General features: G+C 45.5%; 1 protein-coding gene and 1 pseudogene across 1 annotated transcript; both read left to right on the top strand.

The window, feature by feature from the left end:
* Positions 1-794: 794 nt before the first annotated feature.
* On the top strand, positions 795-2,932 carry LOC124227088 (butyrophilin subfamily 3 member A2-like). Its single transcript, XM_046640990.1, has 3 exons — positions 795-879; positions 1,133-1,480; positions 2,793-2,932. The coding sequence occupies exons 1-3, from the start codon at positions 795-797 to the stop codon at positions 2,930-2,932; spliced, it is 573 nt and encodes a 190-aa protein (XP_046496946.1).
* Positions 2,933-7,735: 4,803 nt separating this feature from the next.
* On the top strand, positions 7,736-14,849 carry LOC124227087 (butyrophilin subfamily 2 member A2-like; annotated as a pseudogene).
* Positions 14,850-18,974: the final 4,125 nt, after the last annotated feature.

Raw genomic sequence — 18,974 nt, 5'->3', positions numbered from 1 at the left:
GGGAGAAGAGAGCAGGCTTAGGGGGATGGGAGCAGTTTGCCATAATCCTGTGGTCAGAGAAGGTCTCATGGAGGAACTGACTTTAGAGGAAAGACTTGAAGGAGGTGAGGGAGTGAGCCTTGTGGATGTCTGGGGGAAGAGGGTTCCAGCTAGAGGGAAGAGTCAGAGCTGAGGTCCTCTGTCCTGGCCTGTTCAAGGACCAGCAAGAAGGGCAGTGTGTCTGGAACAGACAAGGAGGGTTGGAGAGATGAAGTGAGAGGTGCCGGTCCCAGAGGGCCGTGTTGGCCATTCTGAGGACTTCAGCATCTACTCTGAGTGAAATAGGAGATATTGAGCAGAGGAGTGACATGATGTGACTCGAAGCACATTCTGGCTGCTGTGTTGAGCACAGACTGTAGGGGGCAGAAGTGCAATCAGGAGAGGAGGGTCCTGTATTAATCAGAGTGTGATGGTGCAGGCTTGGATGTGGCTGTAGCAGTGGAAGTGTGGAAAGTGGAAGGATTCTCAACATATTTGGACAGTAGAGACAAAGTTTTCCTGATTGATTAGGGTTAATGTATGTACATTTAATGTTATATATTTTTATGGATGATTTTCCATGTGAAACTCAAAGGTTAAGAAACTCCCGAGCAGGTATTTTGGCAGAAGAGGGTCTTGAGTCACCACATTCATGACTGTGTGTTTCACCAAATTGGTCCTGGGGAGGTGGAGGTTGGATGTGGAATTCACAATCTTCTTCTAGGTCCAGGTCAAAATTTCTTCTCAACTCTTTCTGGCATCTCTCTGCAGCACTGATGAAAATGGCAACTTCCCTAGACTTCCTTCTCCTCGACTTCCTTGTCGGCCTCATCTTCTTCCAGCTGCTTACCCCCTGCTCAGGTAGGGAACATTCTGCTTTTATGTATCTGAAGCAATTACCTATGAGTGTCCAGTCAGAACCTCTGACAACTTCTCATACCTGGAAGTCCCATACCAAGCTGAAAATACTCATGACAATTAGACAAATTATACTTCTGTTAGGATCACGTTCCTCTCTAGGTTATTCATACTTCACCCTCCCTGCCTGAGATGCTCTCACCTTATCCTCATGGCCTCAAGTCCCTCTGATGGAGCTTCTCCTTTTATTGACTAGCTCAGTTTTCTGTGATCAGACCCCCTGGAACCATCCTGGCTGTGGTGGGTGAAGATGCTGATCTGCCCTGTCGTCTGTCCCTGAACATGAGCGCGGAGACCATGGAGCTGATGTGGGTGAGATCCAGCCTTAAGCAGGTAGTATACATGTATGCAAATGGGCAAGAAGTGGAAGACAAACAGATGGCAGAGTATCGAGGGAGAACTTCACTTTTAAGAGATGGCATCGCTGAAGGAAAGGCTACTCTCCGAATTTATAACGTCAGGGCCTCTGACAGTGGAAACTACCTGTGTTATTTCCAAGATGGCAACTTCTCTGAAATAACCCTGGTGGAGCTGAAGTTTGCAGGTGAGCCTCCAGATTTTACTCTGTGCTAGCTCCTCCCTGGTCCCTGGAAGCAGAGGAAGACGTCATCCTCCAAATCCACCTCAGAGCACCCTGGCTGGTCACTTTGAACTGCCTCCACCGCCTCCCCATTTTGTTTCTCTGAGGCCCTTGGGAAAGACAGAGGTTTTCCTCTGGGAAAAATCCCCCCTTCACCCTATAATATCAAGTAAAGAACTCCCTCATGCTGGCCACCAAGGTCTAAGCAGGAAAGTGGAAGGTTGGGGATAGGAAGGATAAGAAAATATCTCCTCAGTGATGGCACACAGTTGTTCAGGTTCAGGTGTGTTCCAGATGGCTTCGGTGGCCCCTCCAGGTGCATGGTGCTGTGGGTCCCAGGAGGCTGACCTGTGGGAGAGCATCTGTGCTGCCAAAGTTCTCTAAACAAAGGCCTCTAGGAACATACCAAGCTGTGTTTATTATTTGTTACAGGGAGGAGAATGCACGTCATGTGGTAACCATGGAGTGTCTCAGTAGGAGAGTGTTAGAGAAGAGTTGCTATAGGAGTGGGCTTGTGTTAGGGGAGTTCAAAGAGGGTTTATGGAAGTGGAGCTTTTCTCTGGATTGGATGCTGTCACGAAGGTGGGGGGTGTGATTCTGTGGGTGGGTATCTTAAAAAAAAGTCAAATGCAGAGCTGTTTGTATAGAATTCTATCTTTGGTGTAAAGAAGAAAAAATAAGACCATATTTATATTTTTAAAATTTGATATACACTTGCATAGCCCTCACTCTGTGTCAGGCACATTATAAGCATTAATTTAATCCTTTACCCTTATGAGTGGGGTACTGTTATTACCCCAAGTTACAGATTAGGACACCAGGAGCAGAGCAGTGAAATAATTAGTCCAAGATCACACTGCCAGTCAAGTGGAGGAGCCAGAATTTGAACTCAGGCCCTTCAACTCCAAAGTTCACACTCTTAGCTGCCATATTACGCTGATTAATTAAGCTAATAAATGGAGGCATGGAGGAGGGAGTGGATGGGAGACTTAAACGACTTTTTATATTTTTTTGATATTTGAACCATTTAAATGTGACCTATTGAAAAAATTAAGTTAGAAAAAACATGTGATTCTATTGCTCAAGTGATTCATATTCAGGTATGAGAAGCAGACATTTCAAGACAAGTAATCTTATTACGTTATAGTAAGAGTTTATCAAAGTCTTACCCAAAGATTGCTGAGACGCTGGCAGGAGAGAGAGCACTTAATGTCAGGAGATCAACTCTGTGATCCCTGCCCTGGAGGTGAGAGGCTAAAGCTCCATTTCATTGCAGACCCCTTCTGGAGGACCCGCACCTTGATCCTAGCCTTTGCTGGGACCCTGGCAGTCTTCCTGCTGCTTCTCTCAGTAGCAGGTTACTTCCTGTGGCAAGAGAAGCAAAAAGAAGCTGTATCCCAGGAGAAAGAGATATAATAAAAGGAAAAAGAACCAGCACGGGCACAAATGGAACAGAATGAAGGGTAAAAGCTATCGGACCTGGGAGGGAACATATGACCCTGGCTTGGGGGAGGGAGCCCAAAGACCTCACCCCTTCCCCACCCCACGCACCTGCCTTTGCACTGGGTCATTTCTAAGGTTTATTTTCCAGCGGTGCTCCACACTCCATCTCCCTAACAGTAAGTTGTTTTTCCTGCTCATTTTCCAGAGAAGCTCTAGTGTGAACTCCATAAATACTGATTCCCCCAAGGTCCCAAGTAGCTCTTGGTATCACTGCTTTAAGAATCTTAATGACTGCCTACATTTGTTCCATTGCAGACTTGAGAGAGGTGGACTACAGGGCTCTTGCCTGAGTGGCTTTCACATTTCCTCTGAATTTGCATCTAAGACTCTCTGCTGGGATACTTCCCAGCCCCTTTCCTCATTCCTAACTCTACCCTGGGCTGAGAAATGTCCTGAGTCGATCTATAAAGGGACAGAAATAAGGAATACTGGTTAGGGGAGTATTGTTATTTTAAAACAGAGAAGCACTTTAAATGTCTCTCCAAGAGGGGCCCATAGACTGTTCAGCCCATCAAGGCACCAGAGAATATCCAGGGGTGTACCTGAAAGGAAAGGAGGAGGAGGCAGATGGAACTCTCTAGGTGAAATGCCTCCCCCATGCCAGGAAGCTCACTAGTTGTTTTACATAACCTCACTAGCTGCTGAAAAGAAAACAAAGAATGCGTGAATTAAGAAGATGAGAAAGTCAGAGAAGAAGGATAGAAAAGTGTCTCTAAAAAAGGAGTGGCTACAGTGACACAGATGTCATAAATTTATTAGAAGTGCTTTTAAAAAAATAGTACCTAAAACTTCCTCAGAAAGCTGCCCAATTCTTTTCGGAAGCATGCAGAAAATATTACAGTTGAGATAGATGGATTCCAGCACACATATCTATATAAGCATACACACAGTGACACCTACACTCAGGTATGGGAGTATAGACACATACAAAATAGATCTGCCAGGTCTCAGCTGGGAAAGCATTTATGTGGTGCGTGTGGTATCATCAACATGCATTTGGTGTTCTCAGACTTGATATGAAGGAGGAGAAGGGAGGAGAAGATGGAAAGGGCAGAAGGGGAAGGTAGGAAGGGTGGGGGTGGGTGTCAAAAAGAAAGATTGAATGGGTGCAAGAGAAGAGAATGGCACAACTCAGAAATTACATATTTCAGGTGATGTCTCTACCTTTCTTCCATTGCAGGTGGAGGGAAGTCTCAGGCCTGTGCTGGTGAGTGACTCTGATGTTCTCTGATTTTCCTGGCACATGTGTACTAAGCATTTAAACATTTTCTCTGCTGTGCGACCCATTGCAATTCCAGTAGGAATAATCAGATCTAGCCCAGAGGGTCATTTTCTGTGGGGGATAGCACCCCTGATTTTCTGTAGCCTCAGGGAAGACCTTCCAGAGACAGGGTCTGGTCATTTTCAGCCACCCCTCACCCTGCAGGCACAGCACACATGTCCACACCCTAGCAAAGCCTAGCATGTCACCCACAGCCCCATCATGATGGAGAGAAGGAAGTACACCATTTTTGAGAGCTTACGTGCCTCACCCAGCAGAGCCGTGAATGAAGGCAGCAGGACATTGGAAGGGACTGAAGAATGGGAGCGAGAAGAGGCTTAGTGACGAGAAAGGGTGGCGGAAGAATGGAAATAATGTCCTTTCTGTGTCTGTGTCTCCTGCCTTTCAGAATGGAAGATGACACTCTTCCAAGCTGGTGAGAGAATCATTGTATGTTCCCTAGGACAACAACCTTAGAAAGCTTGTTCCATTTTTCTTCTCCAACTCTTGAGATTCTGGGAAGAACAGTCCCCATGACTGGGAAAGTTCCAAGTGGGTGACTTGAGGTCCTGGTCTCAAAGGTGTGCCCATCTCTAAGGCCTTCCTGCTGAGAGACCAGAGAATCAGGGAGGATTGCTCTCCTGGGTCCACAGATCTTCACGGGAAGGAAGAGGCATAACGGGTGGACTGAGGGAAGGAGAGGCAGAATGAACTAACACTGCAGGGAGAGTGAGGATGTGGAATGACCAAGGAGAGAAGGCAACACGCAAAGATCTTTGTTTTTCCCAAGCTTCTTACGCCACCTCCTGCTGCTGTGTGTCCCCAAGTTACTCAATGTTTCTGAACTCTAGTCTCCTCATTTTTAAATGATGATCATAATCCCTATTATGTGATGGTTGAGTTAAAGACTAAGTGAGGTAATGAATGTGTATTGGTCAAAAAACCAACAAGAAACAGATGGCATGTTGAAACTGGGTAGTTGAAGAGGATTTAGAAAGAAACTATTTACAAAGGCAGGATTCAGGTTAAGGGAAACTAGCAAAGGAGTGTGGAGTGCCCCAGGACTCACCATAGTGAGGAACTGTCATCACACCTAGGCTTGAGGGAATAGGGAGAGGGAGCAGTTACTGGAGCCCAAAGGAAGCTGTAGCTCAAGAACAGGCTGCCTGAGAGGAGTCAGGCCTTTGTGAGAGCATCACCCTCTGAAGTTGACAGAGGAAGTGGGAGAAATACATGCTGTGCCTCTCTTCTCTTTCTCCTTCCAATCTTCAGCTAGTACCTTCCTTTGGCCAAACCCAACAGGTAACCAGAGGCAAGGAAGCCCAGTGACGCTGTCCATATAGGATAGATTCCTGGGGCCTAAAAGACGGTAGAGAAAGAAAGAGAGTGGATCTGGGAGCACAGAAAGTCCGCAGCGTGGCCTCTAACACAGAAAATGCATGGAGCTATCGTAACCTCAGGCACTTCATCCCTGCCTGGCCCTGGACTACATATGAAACAGGTGTTATCTTTTTCTACCCTAGAGATTAGTATTTTTATTCCCATTTTTCAGATAAGGAAATTGAAGCTCAAGGATATTATGTAGCTTCAGTCTATGGAAAAGGAGACCGCACAAAAGGGAAAGTCATTCAGCTCAGGAGTGGTAAAGATTGAAATGTAAATCTGTGTGACTATGAAGTTCAGATGCACAGAGTCATTTTGGGAAGGGAAATAGGAAAAACATGGAAGGAAGGAGCCAGCTTGAGATGTCCCGTTAGGCAGACCCAGACCCTCAGAACTCTACTCCACCAAAAACAGGACTCCTGGGCCTTTCTTTTGGTGTTGCTGAGAGGGTCACATTCAGGCAAGGTTGGGAATACCAGGTCTGGATTTGGACCTCGTCAGCCATAGCCAGGTCTTGAAAGTTGAGCTCTGAGTTGTAGGAACAATGGCCGACCCCAAGGCCCATCCCCAAACGTTCTGTAGTGGATGTGATTCTGGATCTGGACACGGCAAACTCCATCCTCCTTGTTTCTGAGGACCAGTGGAGCATGCGGTGGGCAGAGGAGCAACAGAATGTGCCAGCCCACCCTAAGAGATTTGATAGACATTATCGTGGGCTTGGCTGCAAGAGCTTTACATAAGGGAAACATTTTTGGGAGGTGGAGATGGGGGACAAGAAAGAGTGGAATGTTAGGGTGTGTAGGGAGAACATGAGAGAAAAGTGGGTTTATATAGCACCCAAGAATGAATCTGGATTGTGGAGCTGTCTGATGGGAATGACTATCTGTCTCTCACCTACCCCAGGACCAATCTGGCAATTGCCTATCCTCCTAAAAGTGTGGGAGTTTTCCTGGACCATGGGACTGGTGAGGTAACGTTCTACAATGCCATTGTGAATATCATATCTACATCTTCCTACACACCACCTTCTGCGGGCATCTGTGGCCTGTGGCCTGTTTTCAGAATTCAATCATGGGATTCCACTGCCTTGAACATTTGCCCAGCGTTGATCTGAGTGCAGAGTTCTCTTGTTCCTGACCTGGTGTCTGACCTTTCCCTGGAGACACCAGTGACCCCTGGATCTGCTGATTGGAATGGGGACCCTCAGGTTGAAGTAACATCCTTGCTTTCCCCTGCTCAGCCTGGAGCTGAGTGTCTCCTCCTTAAAAGCAACACTTTGCAACAATAAACTACTTACTAAATGCACACACTATGTGAAGCATGTCACTAATATTAATTCCATTATTCCACATGACAGTTTAGTTTGGTACCCCTTTATTGTCTCCTTTCTATAAAAAAGGAAACAGTGGTGCAGAAAAGTGAATTAACTTTCCAAAGTTTACTCAGCAAGTGAATGACAGCTAGGATTTTTAAGAATAATAACTAAAATCTATCGATAATTTAAAATGTACTGGGTGCTGTGCTAAATTATTTAAGTGCATTTCCCTGCTTTAATCCTCACTACAACCCTGTGAGGGAGTCTCATTTCAAGAATGTGGAAACTGAGGCAGGGGCAGGTATAGTACTTATATCATTTATACAGGAGAGGGGAACCTTCTAGGTGGGGAGACTTTCCATCACAATCTTTACCTCAGGTAGTAATGTCTGATTTCTGGAGAGAAGGAAGGGAAGGATGGCAGAGTTATGGAAGAATATGAAGTGACAACTGGAGAAATTCAATTTTGACCAGAGAAGTGAACCAAGCAGGGTGGAAAACTGCCTCCCTCATCCTTGTATCGTTGGCTTATCCCATGGAATGTTGAATGAATCAATCTATCGGGAGAAAACTGAACCTGGAGGGGAAGGGGGCTGCCCAAGACAGAAGTTGGAGTGATGATGATACCAACAAAGGTTATGGGAAAGTTTGACCTAGATGGGAACTGTGGTGTCAAGTCTCCTTGGCTGATTTCTCCATGTCTGTGCCCCTAGGTCTCTGGTCCCTGCCCCTTCAGGGTGATTCATCTTTGGTGCTTATGGAGCCAGCTGCTTCCTTGCATTTCTCCCTGCCAGGCTCCCTTCTTTTCTTCCACCTCCTCAGCTTGTTTGCACTGGTCTCAGATGGAGTCCATGCCACTAGGTCTTCTCAGATTCTCAGAAAAGGAAATCAACACTTCAGTCTGAAATCACTGTAGTTTGAAGAAGTGCTGCAGTTGTGTTCACTCATCCTTTCCTTCCGCACATGCTTATTGAATTTGTACCAGTGTGGTCCCATGGAAACGCAATGAGAGTCACAAAGGCAAGCTGCATACAATTTTGAAATTTTTACTTAAATTTAAAAGGGTTGAGGGGCTGGCTGTTGCCGTAGTGGTTAATTTCCCACGCTACACTTCAGCAGCCCACGGTTCACAGGTTCCAATCCCTAGCACAGACCTAGCACTGCTCGTCAGGCCACACTGTGGTGGCATCCCGCATAAAATAGTGGAAGCTTGGGAAAGATGTTAGCTCAGAGACAGCCTTCCTCAAGCAAAAAAAAAAAAAAAAAAAAGAGGAATTTTGGCAACAGATGTTAACTCAGGGCCAATCTTATAAAAAACCCAAAAAAAAATAAAAAATCAAAAGAAAGTGGAAAGATTAAAAAGAAATTGATGAAATAAATTTTAATAATATATTTTAACACCAAACCCAAAATACTATCATCCAAATTTTATTATATAATATTAACAAAAAGATATTTAATAGTTTTTATTCTAGATTTTCAAAATTGTCTGTATATTTTACATTTACAGCCCATTTCCATTGGGACCAGCTAGTGGCTACCATACTGGACAGCTCAAGTTTACACACACTCTGTGCTAGATTGGGGAATGAAGGAAACCTCTGTGAGCACAGGGTCAGTAGGGGGCGCTCAGTGTCTGCTTCTCAATGTTTTGTTCAGGAAGCCTTAGCCGCCTCAATAGACACTCCTACTAGGTATCTATTGCTTTGGACCAGCCACAGCTCCTGGCCCCCAGAATCCTCAGCCCAGGAAGCCCCTGTGGCCTCAGAAAGAAGATGTCTGCAATATATTAGAAATAGAGAAGGAATCTGTCTGTGCCCTGGAATATGCACTTCCTTTCCTGCCTTCGATTTTTGGTGGCTGAGGCCCCTGTCTGATTCTACCCCTTTGTTGAACAGAGCAGTCTACTGTCTTGGGGCCAGCTGGTCCAATCCTGGCCATGATGAGAGGAACAGCATGTTACGCTGCCACCTGTCACCTGAGAAAAACTCTGAAGACACAGAAGTGTGGTGGTTCGGGTCTCAGTTCTCCCAGCAGTGCTTGTGTATAAGGGCGGGTGACAGAGGACAGAGGAGCAGATGGAGGAGTACCGAGGAAGGACAATCTTTGTGAAGGAAGAGATTAGCAAGGGGAGCGTGGCGCTGATCATCCACAATGTCACAGCCCGTGAAAATGGCATCTACCATTGTTATTTCCTAAAAGGGAAATCCTACGATGAGGCCATCATGCTCCTGATGGTAGCAAATGTGTCATTTCATTTTTTCTGTTGCATTTTCACAGTGTGACTCTTGGGTAAAGTTTCTGTCCGAACCCCATGCCTATGGTAGACCAGTAGATATTTGCCTGGAGTCCCCTTTACACAGGGAGGGTGGCTTCCTCCTGCCCAAGGGCCAAATGAGTGGGTTTGCCCTGCTGAGCTGTGAGCATCACCTCTTGAGAAGCACACAGAACTCAGCTGCAGCCTTGAACAGGGAGAATGTTGGATCCCTACAGGTTATTCTTATGTTTACTTCTTGGAGATCTCTGAGGGTCTTCCTCAGTAACAAGTTTTAGATTTAGACATTTTTTTCTTATGAAATGCAACACACATACAGAAAAACTCATAAAACATTACTGTACAGATTACTGATATTGTGAATTATGATCCACATAACCTCTACTGATAACAACAAAGAACAGTGCCTAAACCTCACACACGTTAGTTTGCTGGGATCATGGTCTTGAGCTTAAAAAGTTTCATAAGATTCTGCCTGCCGGGCAGGTTTCTGTCCTTATCGTATTACCCTAGAGCTTCAGGAAGCCAAGGCTACTGAGAAGCCCTACCACGGCCAAAAGCGGAGTCCTCCACCGGCTTGTTTCAGGTCAGAGTGGACACACCCACACAAAAGTGAGAACATTAAAACCTCTAGCTGAATGAATCAATCAGCAAACACTTATTAGCAGCAGAAGCTTGGTACTGTGATGGGGTCTGTAGGTGGAGCACAAAGAAAAGTGCAATGTAATCCTTTATCCTTAGAGATCTCACCATTCTATTTGGCGTTTTGGTCTCCCTGCATTCTCCAACGTCAAGGTTTTCTTCCTTCCTTTTGTCCTTCCTATCTTCTTCCTTCTTTCCTCTGTCCCTCCCTCCTTTCCTTTCTTCCTTCCTCCCTTCACAGAAGGGGTACTGCAGGAATGCATGGAATATGCATAATCAGTTTCTCTGGGCGGTGGACACTTGCTCTCTCCCCCCTTCCCTTGGCTCTCACCGCTAAGACGCTGACTAAGACACCATTGCCATTTTATCTGAGCCCTGGTCTCTCTCCTCAGTCCTGGGCTCTAAGACCCTCATTGAAATGAAGGGCCAGGAGGATGGGGGCATCTGGCTGGAGTGCACATCTGTAGGGTGGCACCCAGAGCCCGGAGCAGTTTGGAGAGACTCCTATGGTGAGATCATATTCGCCCTGGGGGACGATCACACGGTAAGTGCAGGCAGCCTCTTCCTGGTCACCACGGTTGTGATCATCAGGGACCACTCTGTGAGGAATGTGTCCTACTCCATCAATAACACCCTGCTTGGCCAGGAGAAGGAAACTGTGATTTCCATTCCGGGTTAGTTCCCTGCCCTCTGGAGGCTCATTGTGTGGAGGCAGGATCCTCAAGAGTCATATTGGAGGCTGGAGTGTAAATGGGGAGGTAGGGTGTGGGATGGAAGGGTCCTGGGCCCTGAAAGCCTGGAGGCTGCAGTTGAGCTGGAGCCTCTTCCCTTGTCACAAGGGGAAAATCAAACAGTCTCAAAACACATGGGGTATAAGCCTCTTCTCTGAGAGTAAATCTGATTGTTTGTTCCCTTTTATGGTCCTTATCCTGCAGCAATTTTTAACATTTAGAAGAATCATAAAACAGAGTGATATAGGGAGCTGTCTATTTACACCCAGAGGTGCTGCCTGCTGAAGCCCTCCCTTCCTGCCCATGAGATTTCCCAAGGGCCAGAGCAGGGACATTCTCTATCCACAGACATTGATGAATTCATTCAACAAACATTTAACATGCATCACATGTGTTCAAGGCACTGTTCCAGAAACCGAAGATAAATCGCTGAACAAAATACATGTAGATCCCTGCCCTCATGGGGCTCACATTCTAGCATGGCAGAGCACAATTAATGAAGTAATTAAAACAAAGGGTGAAACTGTGGATTCATTAAACTGTGGATTATATCAGGTGGTGATAAGTACTGTAGAAAAAATTACTGAGAGAGGGCATAGGGAGTGCTAGGTGCGTAGCAGAGTTGTACTTATAAGGGAGTGTTATTATTGTAATCAGTGAAGGCTTCAGGGAAAACATGGCAGTTTGGCAAGTGAAGAATGAGTTGTGCAGATATTTGAGGACTGCGCAAGTCAGATAACAGGAAAATCATATGCAAAGGCCCTGAGTCCAAAGCATGTCTGGAAGTTTCAAGGAACCCCAAGAGGCAGGTATGGCTGAAATAGATTGAGTGTAGGGAGAGTTGGAGGAGATGAACTCAGAGAGGCAATAGGTCCACACCATATGGGGCAATGTAGGCCACAGATGGACTTTGGTTTTAGTCTGAGTGAGATAGGAAATGGTATAGGGCTTTGAGAAAAGAAATAACATGCTCTCACTTAGGCTCCTGTGCTGAGGATAGACTGCAGAGGGTGTAAGCAGAAGTAGGAGGAGGGCATTGCAATATTCCAGGCAAGAAGACATGGTGGCTTGTCCTAGGGTGATGGCTGTGGTGACCCAGCATGGCTGGTAGCTTTTATTCACCATGGCCCTCTTCATGATAACTACAGGTATTTCTGCTTTCTGTCTCCTGGGCCCCCAGCCCTGGCACTCATTGTGGAGTGACCCTTTCTCTATCTGGGGTTTCTGAGAGAGAAGCCAACATAGCAGGGACCTGGGGGAGCTCTTTAGATATGAGTCCTGAGGGGAGCTCTCATCCCAGGTCTCTTTTTCTCACTAAATGGGACTTTTATGGCTCCCTTTTCAGAATCCTTTGTTCCCAATACATCTCTCTGGATGGTGTCCTGGCTGTCATCATGTCTTCTCTGCTCCTCCTCATGGCTGGAGCATCTGTCTTATCAAGAAACTCCACAGGGAAAAAGATAGTCTCACAGGGGAAAAGGAGACTGAAAAAGGAGAAAGCATTTGCACATAAGTAAGTGTGGGAAGACAGTGTGTAAAAGAGAAAGAACATCACATAAAAAGTAAAAGGGTAAGTTCACTGTCACACAAAGGCCACACCTCTGACAGCTGGAAGCCTGGGAACCAGAGAGAGGAAATGAACAGAGGCAGCAGCAAGGGCTTGGAACTCTCATGTCCTAGGAATTAATCCCTCAGCCTTGCTTGCTTCCATTCTGCACGGGTTGCATCCATTCATATGGCTACGTGGAGCACTATATTGTTGACCAAAAGTAAAGCTAAGCCAGTACTTATAATTTTCATCCAGCTAATCATATATCATTTCTGTATCCTGACAATTCCCTGGGCAGTGGGAACGGGCCAATGGTGTTCATAGAAAGGGCCAGTCCTTTATCGTTTAATACAAATTCAGCTCCTGGTGGTTCTTTTGAGGACATTCATTTGCTTCTGTTTTTTCAGAGTAAATTCAAGAGGAATTGTGTAAATTTAGCATTTCTGAAATACTCCATGCACAATTTGTTTTCTCCATGGTTAGCCATTATCTCATGAAGCTCTCCTCTCTGTCTGTCTCATTGCAGGATGGAGAAGAACCCTCTCACATGCTGCTGAGCCCCTCTGACGTTCCCTCAGTTCCTGCTCTTCCTCTACACTAGCCAGCCAACAGCACACATAAGAGGTGATGAACAAGGGGGCCTGAAGCAGGCTGGGGGCAGCAGGGGGCTGGGATTGGTTCACTGTCAGTATCCCCCACGAAGCTTTATCCCAGCTCTTCTGTCAGGGAATCTCCGCAGCTTTCAGTCAACTCTACGGCTGAGTTCTCACCAAAATTTCCTTTTAGTAAATATTTGTTCCATGATTACAGAGGTCTACCATAATAGTGGACCTCCACAAAGGTTACATTGTAGTAGTTGTTGCTCTATTGATCCTGGATTAATTTGAAAGAAGACAATACTGGCTTGACTATTTATAACCTGGGAGATGGTACAGACTGCACAGTTGAAGAGCCACAGGTGGGAAAGGGAATAAGCTTTCCCCAAGCCTGTCTCAGGGAGGCACAGACGGGTGCCAGAGATGCCTTCCTGCTCCAAGAGAACACTGATACTCTGTGTGTAGCCTGCGAGGGGAGGGGAGGTGGGCAAGTGGGAGAGGAGGAGATCCACTTGCCTGGTCCTAATGAGCACTTTGCATTTTACAATTTGTCACCTTCTGCGCAAAAGCACCAAAGAATCCAGACTTTACTAGATACTACGGCACTGGGACCTTTCCTCCTTCCTCTTTTCAATTTCTAAATTGTCACAGTCAGACATATCAACTTAGGGAAAGGAGAAAGTCAGTTTAACACAATAGAAATGTAGATTGAGTAAGTAATAATAACTGCAGACGGGAGAGTCTGCAGAATGTCAGGGTCTGAAGCATTTCCTACATCCAGAGAGGTCACAGCTGCAGACCCAGACCCCTGTTGTTAAAGCAAAACTGGATGGAAATAGTTTCCTCTCCTTTTTGCCACACACACCTCTCAGGCAGCAGATTGACTTTTGGGGACACTATCCTCCTTTTTTACTCTTTGAAGGGCACCCTTGCAGGTCATCTAAGTCAGTTGTCATCTGGTTAAACTGGTGGAACACGAAGTACCAATGAAGGGACCCTTTACCCCCCAGGAAGCTGTGTAGGGAAAAATTGGCCTTAATTGCTTCATTGGGAGAAAGATAGGGCCTCTTTACTGGTTTAAGCCAAGTGGGAAAGTTTCTAACTACAGAAAGTCCCAGAGATCATATGTCTTGAATAGAAAAGGGGGTTGATCTGAGAATGTTGAAAGAAAGTGCAAACCATTGATTTCACCTCATTTGCTGAACTTTCTACACTTCTTGGAGCCCCAGTTATCCTCTACCTGAGGCAACGCTCCTGTCACTCAAGAGATAGAGGTGCAGCCTCAGTAATTCTCAGGCTGTGAGCTTCCTAGGGCCTGGGATCAAGGGACTGTCACGGAAAAGGCTGCCACATGGGGGATCTCCCACCAGCTTTCTGGGACCTCTATGGGGACCAGGAATCACACAATCTCCTGAGACCCCAGTCCTAAACCTGAGTTTTCCTCTGAAGCTGACATGGTCCTGGACCCAGACACCGCTCATCCTGAGCTCTTCCTGTCAAAGGACTGGAGAAGCGTAGGATGGGGCCCCTCCAGGCAGAGTGTGCCTGATAGCCCAGGGAGATTCAACTATTGGCCTTGTGTTCTGGGCCTGGAGAGCTTCTCCTCAGGGAGACATTACTGAGAGGTAGAGGTGGAAAACATGGTAGTGTGGGCTGTGGGGTTTGTATAGACAGTGTTGAGAGGAAAGGGGAGGCCCTACTGGTTCTTCAGAATGGCTTCTTCATCTTAGATATGTTTGGAAACCTGTCCTCTTCAGAGAAGATTCTCTCGTGACAGAGCACCTTCGCCAGCAGGGCATCTTCCTGGATAATGGAGCTGGAGATGTTTCCTTCTATAACATGGGGACAGATCACACATCTACACATGTCCCCATTCACCATTCTCTGGGCCCCTTAGACCCTTCTTCAGGCTGGAGTCTGATGACCGTAGCCTCTGCATCTGCCAAGTCTTCTCAGGGGCTCAGGGGGTCACGGTGCCTGAAGGTGACCTGATCCTTCACAGGACTGGGACCCATGGCAGCCACCAGAACCAATTTCCTTGTCTCAGAGCCAAAGAGAGAAGCCCTGGCCATCTCTGATAACACAGCACAGCACCCTATAGAGGAAAACTCCCCTCCTTCCCTTTTACATCCTCCAGAGACCCTCTTGACAGCCTCTTCAGGCGCCAGCTCCTTCTCTCCCTCATTGTGCTGTTGCATTAGTAACTCATTTCCTTGTAACTATGGGGCAGGGTCCAGTTTCAGAGCAATTAGTGCTGTCACATGGCTGCCAACCACCAAGAAACTGTGAGAAAGTGACAGACAGAAAACCTGCTACTTTAACATCAGAGTGACACATTCTGCCTGATACTCAAGTTGACATCAGAGACTGTGGACTCAGGTTGAGAAAAACAGGATTCACTAGAATCTGAGAGGTAGAGTGAAACCACAAATGGAAGTCAGAAACAGAAGAAGCAGGACAAGAGAGGTGAGAGGGGGCCAAAGCTGTGGGCTTCATTAAGCCCTATCAATACAGCTAAGGGGTCCCAGGAGCTGCCGGTCCATTTCCAGCCCACCACCCAAGGTTTTCAGACCACACAGTAAAGCACCCCAGGACTAGAACTGGGATGAAGAAGAATGAAGGATGAAGACATATCTGGATGTGGCCTGGCTCAGATATCTCTGCAATAAACAAGGAGTCAGTACTCAGTTATTGAGTATGACCTAAAATTTTAGGTCGCAGCTGAGCAGGTGGATACTGGACCAAGAGGATTGCAAGGTTCAGGTTCACTGGGAAGAGTGACAGGTTCCAGCTTTTAGCCTCAGGCTGCCTTTAGACCCTGAAAATTTCTTGGGGACTCCAAAGAGCTTTTGCTCATTTTGGTTACATCCGTCAATATTTATTGCATTAGAGATTGAAACTGAGAAATTTTAACAATGTATTTATTAATTTTTATTAAGATAGTAGTAATAGGGGCCGGCCCAGTGCTCTGCTTTGGCGGCCCAGGGTTTTGCCGGTTAGAGTCCTGGGCATGGACGTGGCACTGCTCATCAGGCCATGCTGGGGTGGCATCCCACATGCCACAACTAGAAGGACCCACAATTCAAAAATACACAACTATGTACCAGGGAGCTTTGGAAGAAAAAGGAAAAAAAAATTTTTTTTAAAAGATAGTAAGAATAAACCAATTATAGGTCAATATAGAAAACATAATGATGAAAAATGTGCATTGTTTCCAAAACAAAATAAATTTTACTGAGATGTGTGACATTCTTTAATGCAAAGTCTAATGTCTGGCTGACTAGAAGATGGCTACATCCTCCGATCTGCCTCTGTGTTCAGTGTTGGGTATCACAGCTCGTGTGGACTCTAGAAAACTTCACTGTACACAGTAGGGGAATGAGAGCCAACACAAGAAATAATGTATTATTATTATTATTGTGGAAATAATATTAACCCTGTGGACTCCTTGAAAGTGTAACAGAGCCCCTCAGAAATCTGCAAAACATATTTTGAGAGCCAGGATAGAGGGTCCTGGAACTGAGTCAGGCATTTAAAATGATGGCTGAAATGGACTTTACATATTTCAGTATCCAATTATAAAACAGGGCTGAAAAAAAAGTACTTAAAAAGTTCAAAATTTTATTACTGCATTTACAAATGGAAACATTCTGGAAAGAATCAGGAACACTGACATAGCTGATTTGATCAGATGTCAGACTGGGTTATTAATGCATATGTCTCTGTGTTATTTTCATTTTTGGTGTGTTGTTGTGATATTATTTGAACAGTTTTAACTAAAAGCACCAGACTGCAAGTCGGAAACAAGAGCTGCTGATAATGGGCTCTATTCATCTTCAGCAAGTTACAGCTTCTCAGTGTTTCAGGATTCGGTAAAATAAGGCTTTGAGTGGGTTCCTGTATCTTTCATTATAGTTTACAGAACACTTTCACTTATGCTGTATCCTTGCATTCTCACAGCAAATAGAATTACCCCCATTTCACAGTGAAATAATGAGGACTATCACAGTGATAAAGTGATAGTGTTTGTTTAAGGAAAACACAGTTTTCGTTCATACTTTTTTCATAAATCATGCCTTATCTTTAAGGTGCCTTCCAAATATATCAAAATTCAAATATTTTGATTTTTTACTGAAACTAGACATGAACTCAGTCATGTGCTAGTCACTATGGGAGCATTAAAATAGTGAAAAATTTGGCCCCTACCTTCCTTTACTCAGTCTTGTATTCATATCTTTACTTATTCATTCACTCTCAACAAACTCAGCACCTTTAATGTGTCAACTGTGTGCAATGTATGGTTCTATGAGGGAAATAAGCTGGGTGATGTTATGGAGAGAAATGGTTAGGAGGTGGGGAGGGGCTATGTAGCCGGCAACGATAGGGAGGGCCTCCAGGAGGAAGTAATGGATTTTCTGAGACTTGAGGACTAAGGTAGAACCAGCCCTGAGAGAGCTGGGGGAAGAGGTGCTGTGCAGCGGGAACAGTGAGCACAGGAGCTGCCAAGCAGAAATGAACTAACTAGTTGAAGGGACATGAAGAGTCCCCTGCAGTCAGAGTAAAGACTGAGAATGGGACAGGCAGGAGACTTCAGCAGAAAGCAGACCATCTGGGGCCTCACAGCAAAGTGCTGAGAATCAAACAGAAGCAGAGTCTTACTGAAAACCAGAGCTCAAATGAACAGAAAATGTCTGGAGTCACCCAAGTGTTATTTTTTATTTCTTCTACCCAATATCCCTCGTTCTCATCAGTATGGGGAATTTAATCATCTAGAATTTCCTTCTCTTTCCTGAGTTTGGGGGCTGGGTATTTGGTGGAGTAGAGTATAGAGAAAAGGGACACAGCCTCCCAGGGACTTTTCACCTCTTCTCTGGGTGTCATGGGTCAGGCCTGGTGTAGTGAACTCAGCCCTCTCCATGATGGGACCCTCAGTGTCTATGATCTCTCTTCCCTCCTTGGTTTGACTATGGCTTAGATCAGCTCCAAGAAGAGAAAAAAAAAATTCTGAATCAAGATCTTCTGGTAGAAGTTTTTCAGATTTTTGGCATCCCAGATTAACGAGACACCTGGTTCATAGTTTTCTGGAATGGGCTGGGAGTTGCTATCATCAGTGGTTATGGGGCAATAATTTCCTTGATGGCTAATCTTGGTGCCTTTTGATCCCTCTGTGGGAGAGAGCAGACTGGGCCAAGGAGAGAGTTGGGAGTCGGAAGATTGGAATGCAGGTCATCTTGGCACATCCTACCATAATTACAAGTTTCCCAACTTTAGGGAAAGTAAAACTTACATATTCCTGGACATGAAGAGCTTCCCCTAATCACATGACCATTTGCAGAGGCCTGGAAAGGAACAGTCAGGCACATTCTTCCCAAGACCGTTCGCAAGATCATTTCTTCTTCTCCCCAGCTACCCCAATACTTGGCCCAAGCCAACCCCTTTAATACCATGAGATCAAAGGGACAGTATGATTATCCCTGACCTTTCAATTCACAGTGTTACTAAGCAATCTTACAGGACTTTGGCATCCAGAGACATAAATAATCTGGCACAGATAAGGTGCATGTACAATTATCAGTACTGGGGTTTATGTCAAGGCCGTCTCTTGTAAATATGAATCAACACACCTATAGTTAATTCTTTCATCCATCCAACAATCATCGACGGTCAGCCATGAGCCAAGCACTCTGCTAGGCGTTGAGGAAAATAGCAGTGAATAGGACAGGTCAAATGTATGGAGTATTGACAACCCAGGAAGTACCCCCAAGCCTCGGTGTCCATACTTTCTATTGAGACTTCATTAGGTAGGTTTTATTGATTGAATCTTTGACCACATAGTAATTGAACTCCACTCTCAGCCCTCACCCATCCCCAGTCAAGCTGAGATCATATAGCTCAAAGCAACAACCCTCTAATCACATGATTGGTCTTTCTGACATGACCAGTCCTCACCATGAGTCGCCTCAAGAGAATAAACTATGAGATGCAGTCCAAGAGGCTCCCCATAAATGACAAAGACCCTCTTATCACTAAGGAAATTCCAACAGATTAGATTATCTCCTAGGACCCTGGACAATGGCCAGAGCTCTTGCTAGGCAGTGTGAGAAAGAACATCAAGAGCAAAGGACTAGAGTGGAATTGGGATTGGGATACTACTAGAACCAAAGTTCAGAGAAGCCAACGGATAGCAGAGAGAGTGGGCAGGA

Source organism: Equus quagga, chromosome 15 (genome assembly GCF_021613505.1).
Source record: "Equus quagga isolate Etosha38 chromosome 15, UCLA_HA_Equagga_1.0, whole genome shotgun sequence".
Lineage (NCBI taxonomy): Eukaryota > Metazoa > Chordata > Mammalia > Perissodactyla > Equidae > Equus > Equus quagga.
Note: the sequence above shows the minus strand (reverse complement) of the source record. Positions and strands in the feature narration are given on the sequence as shown.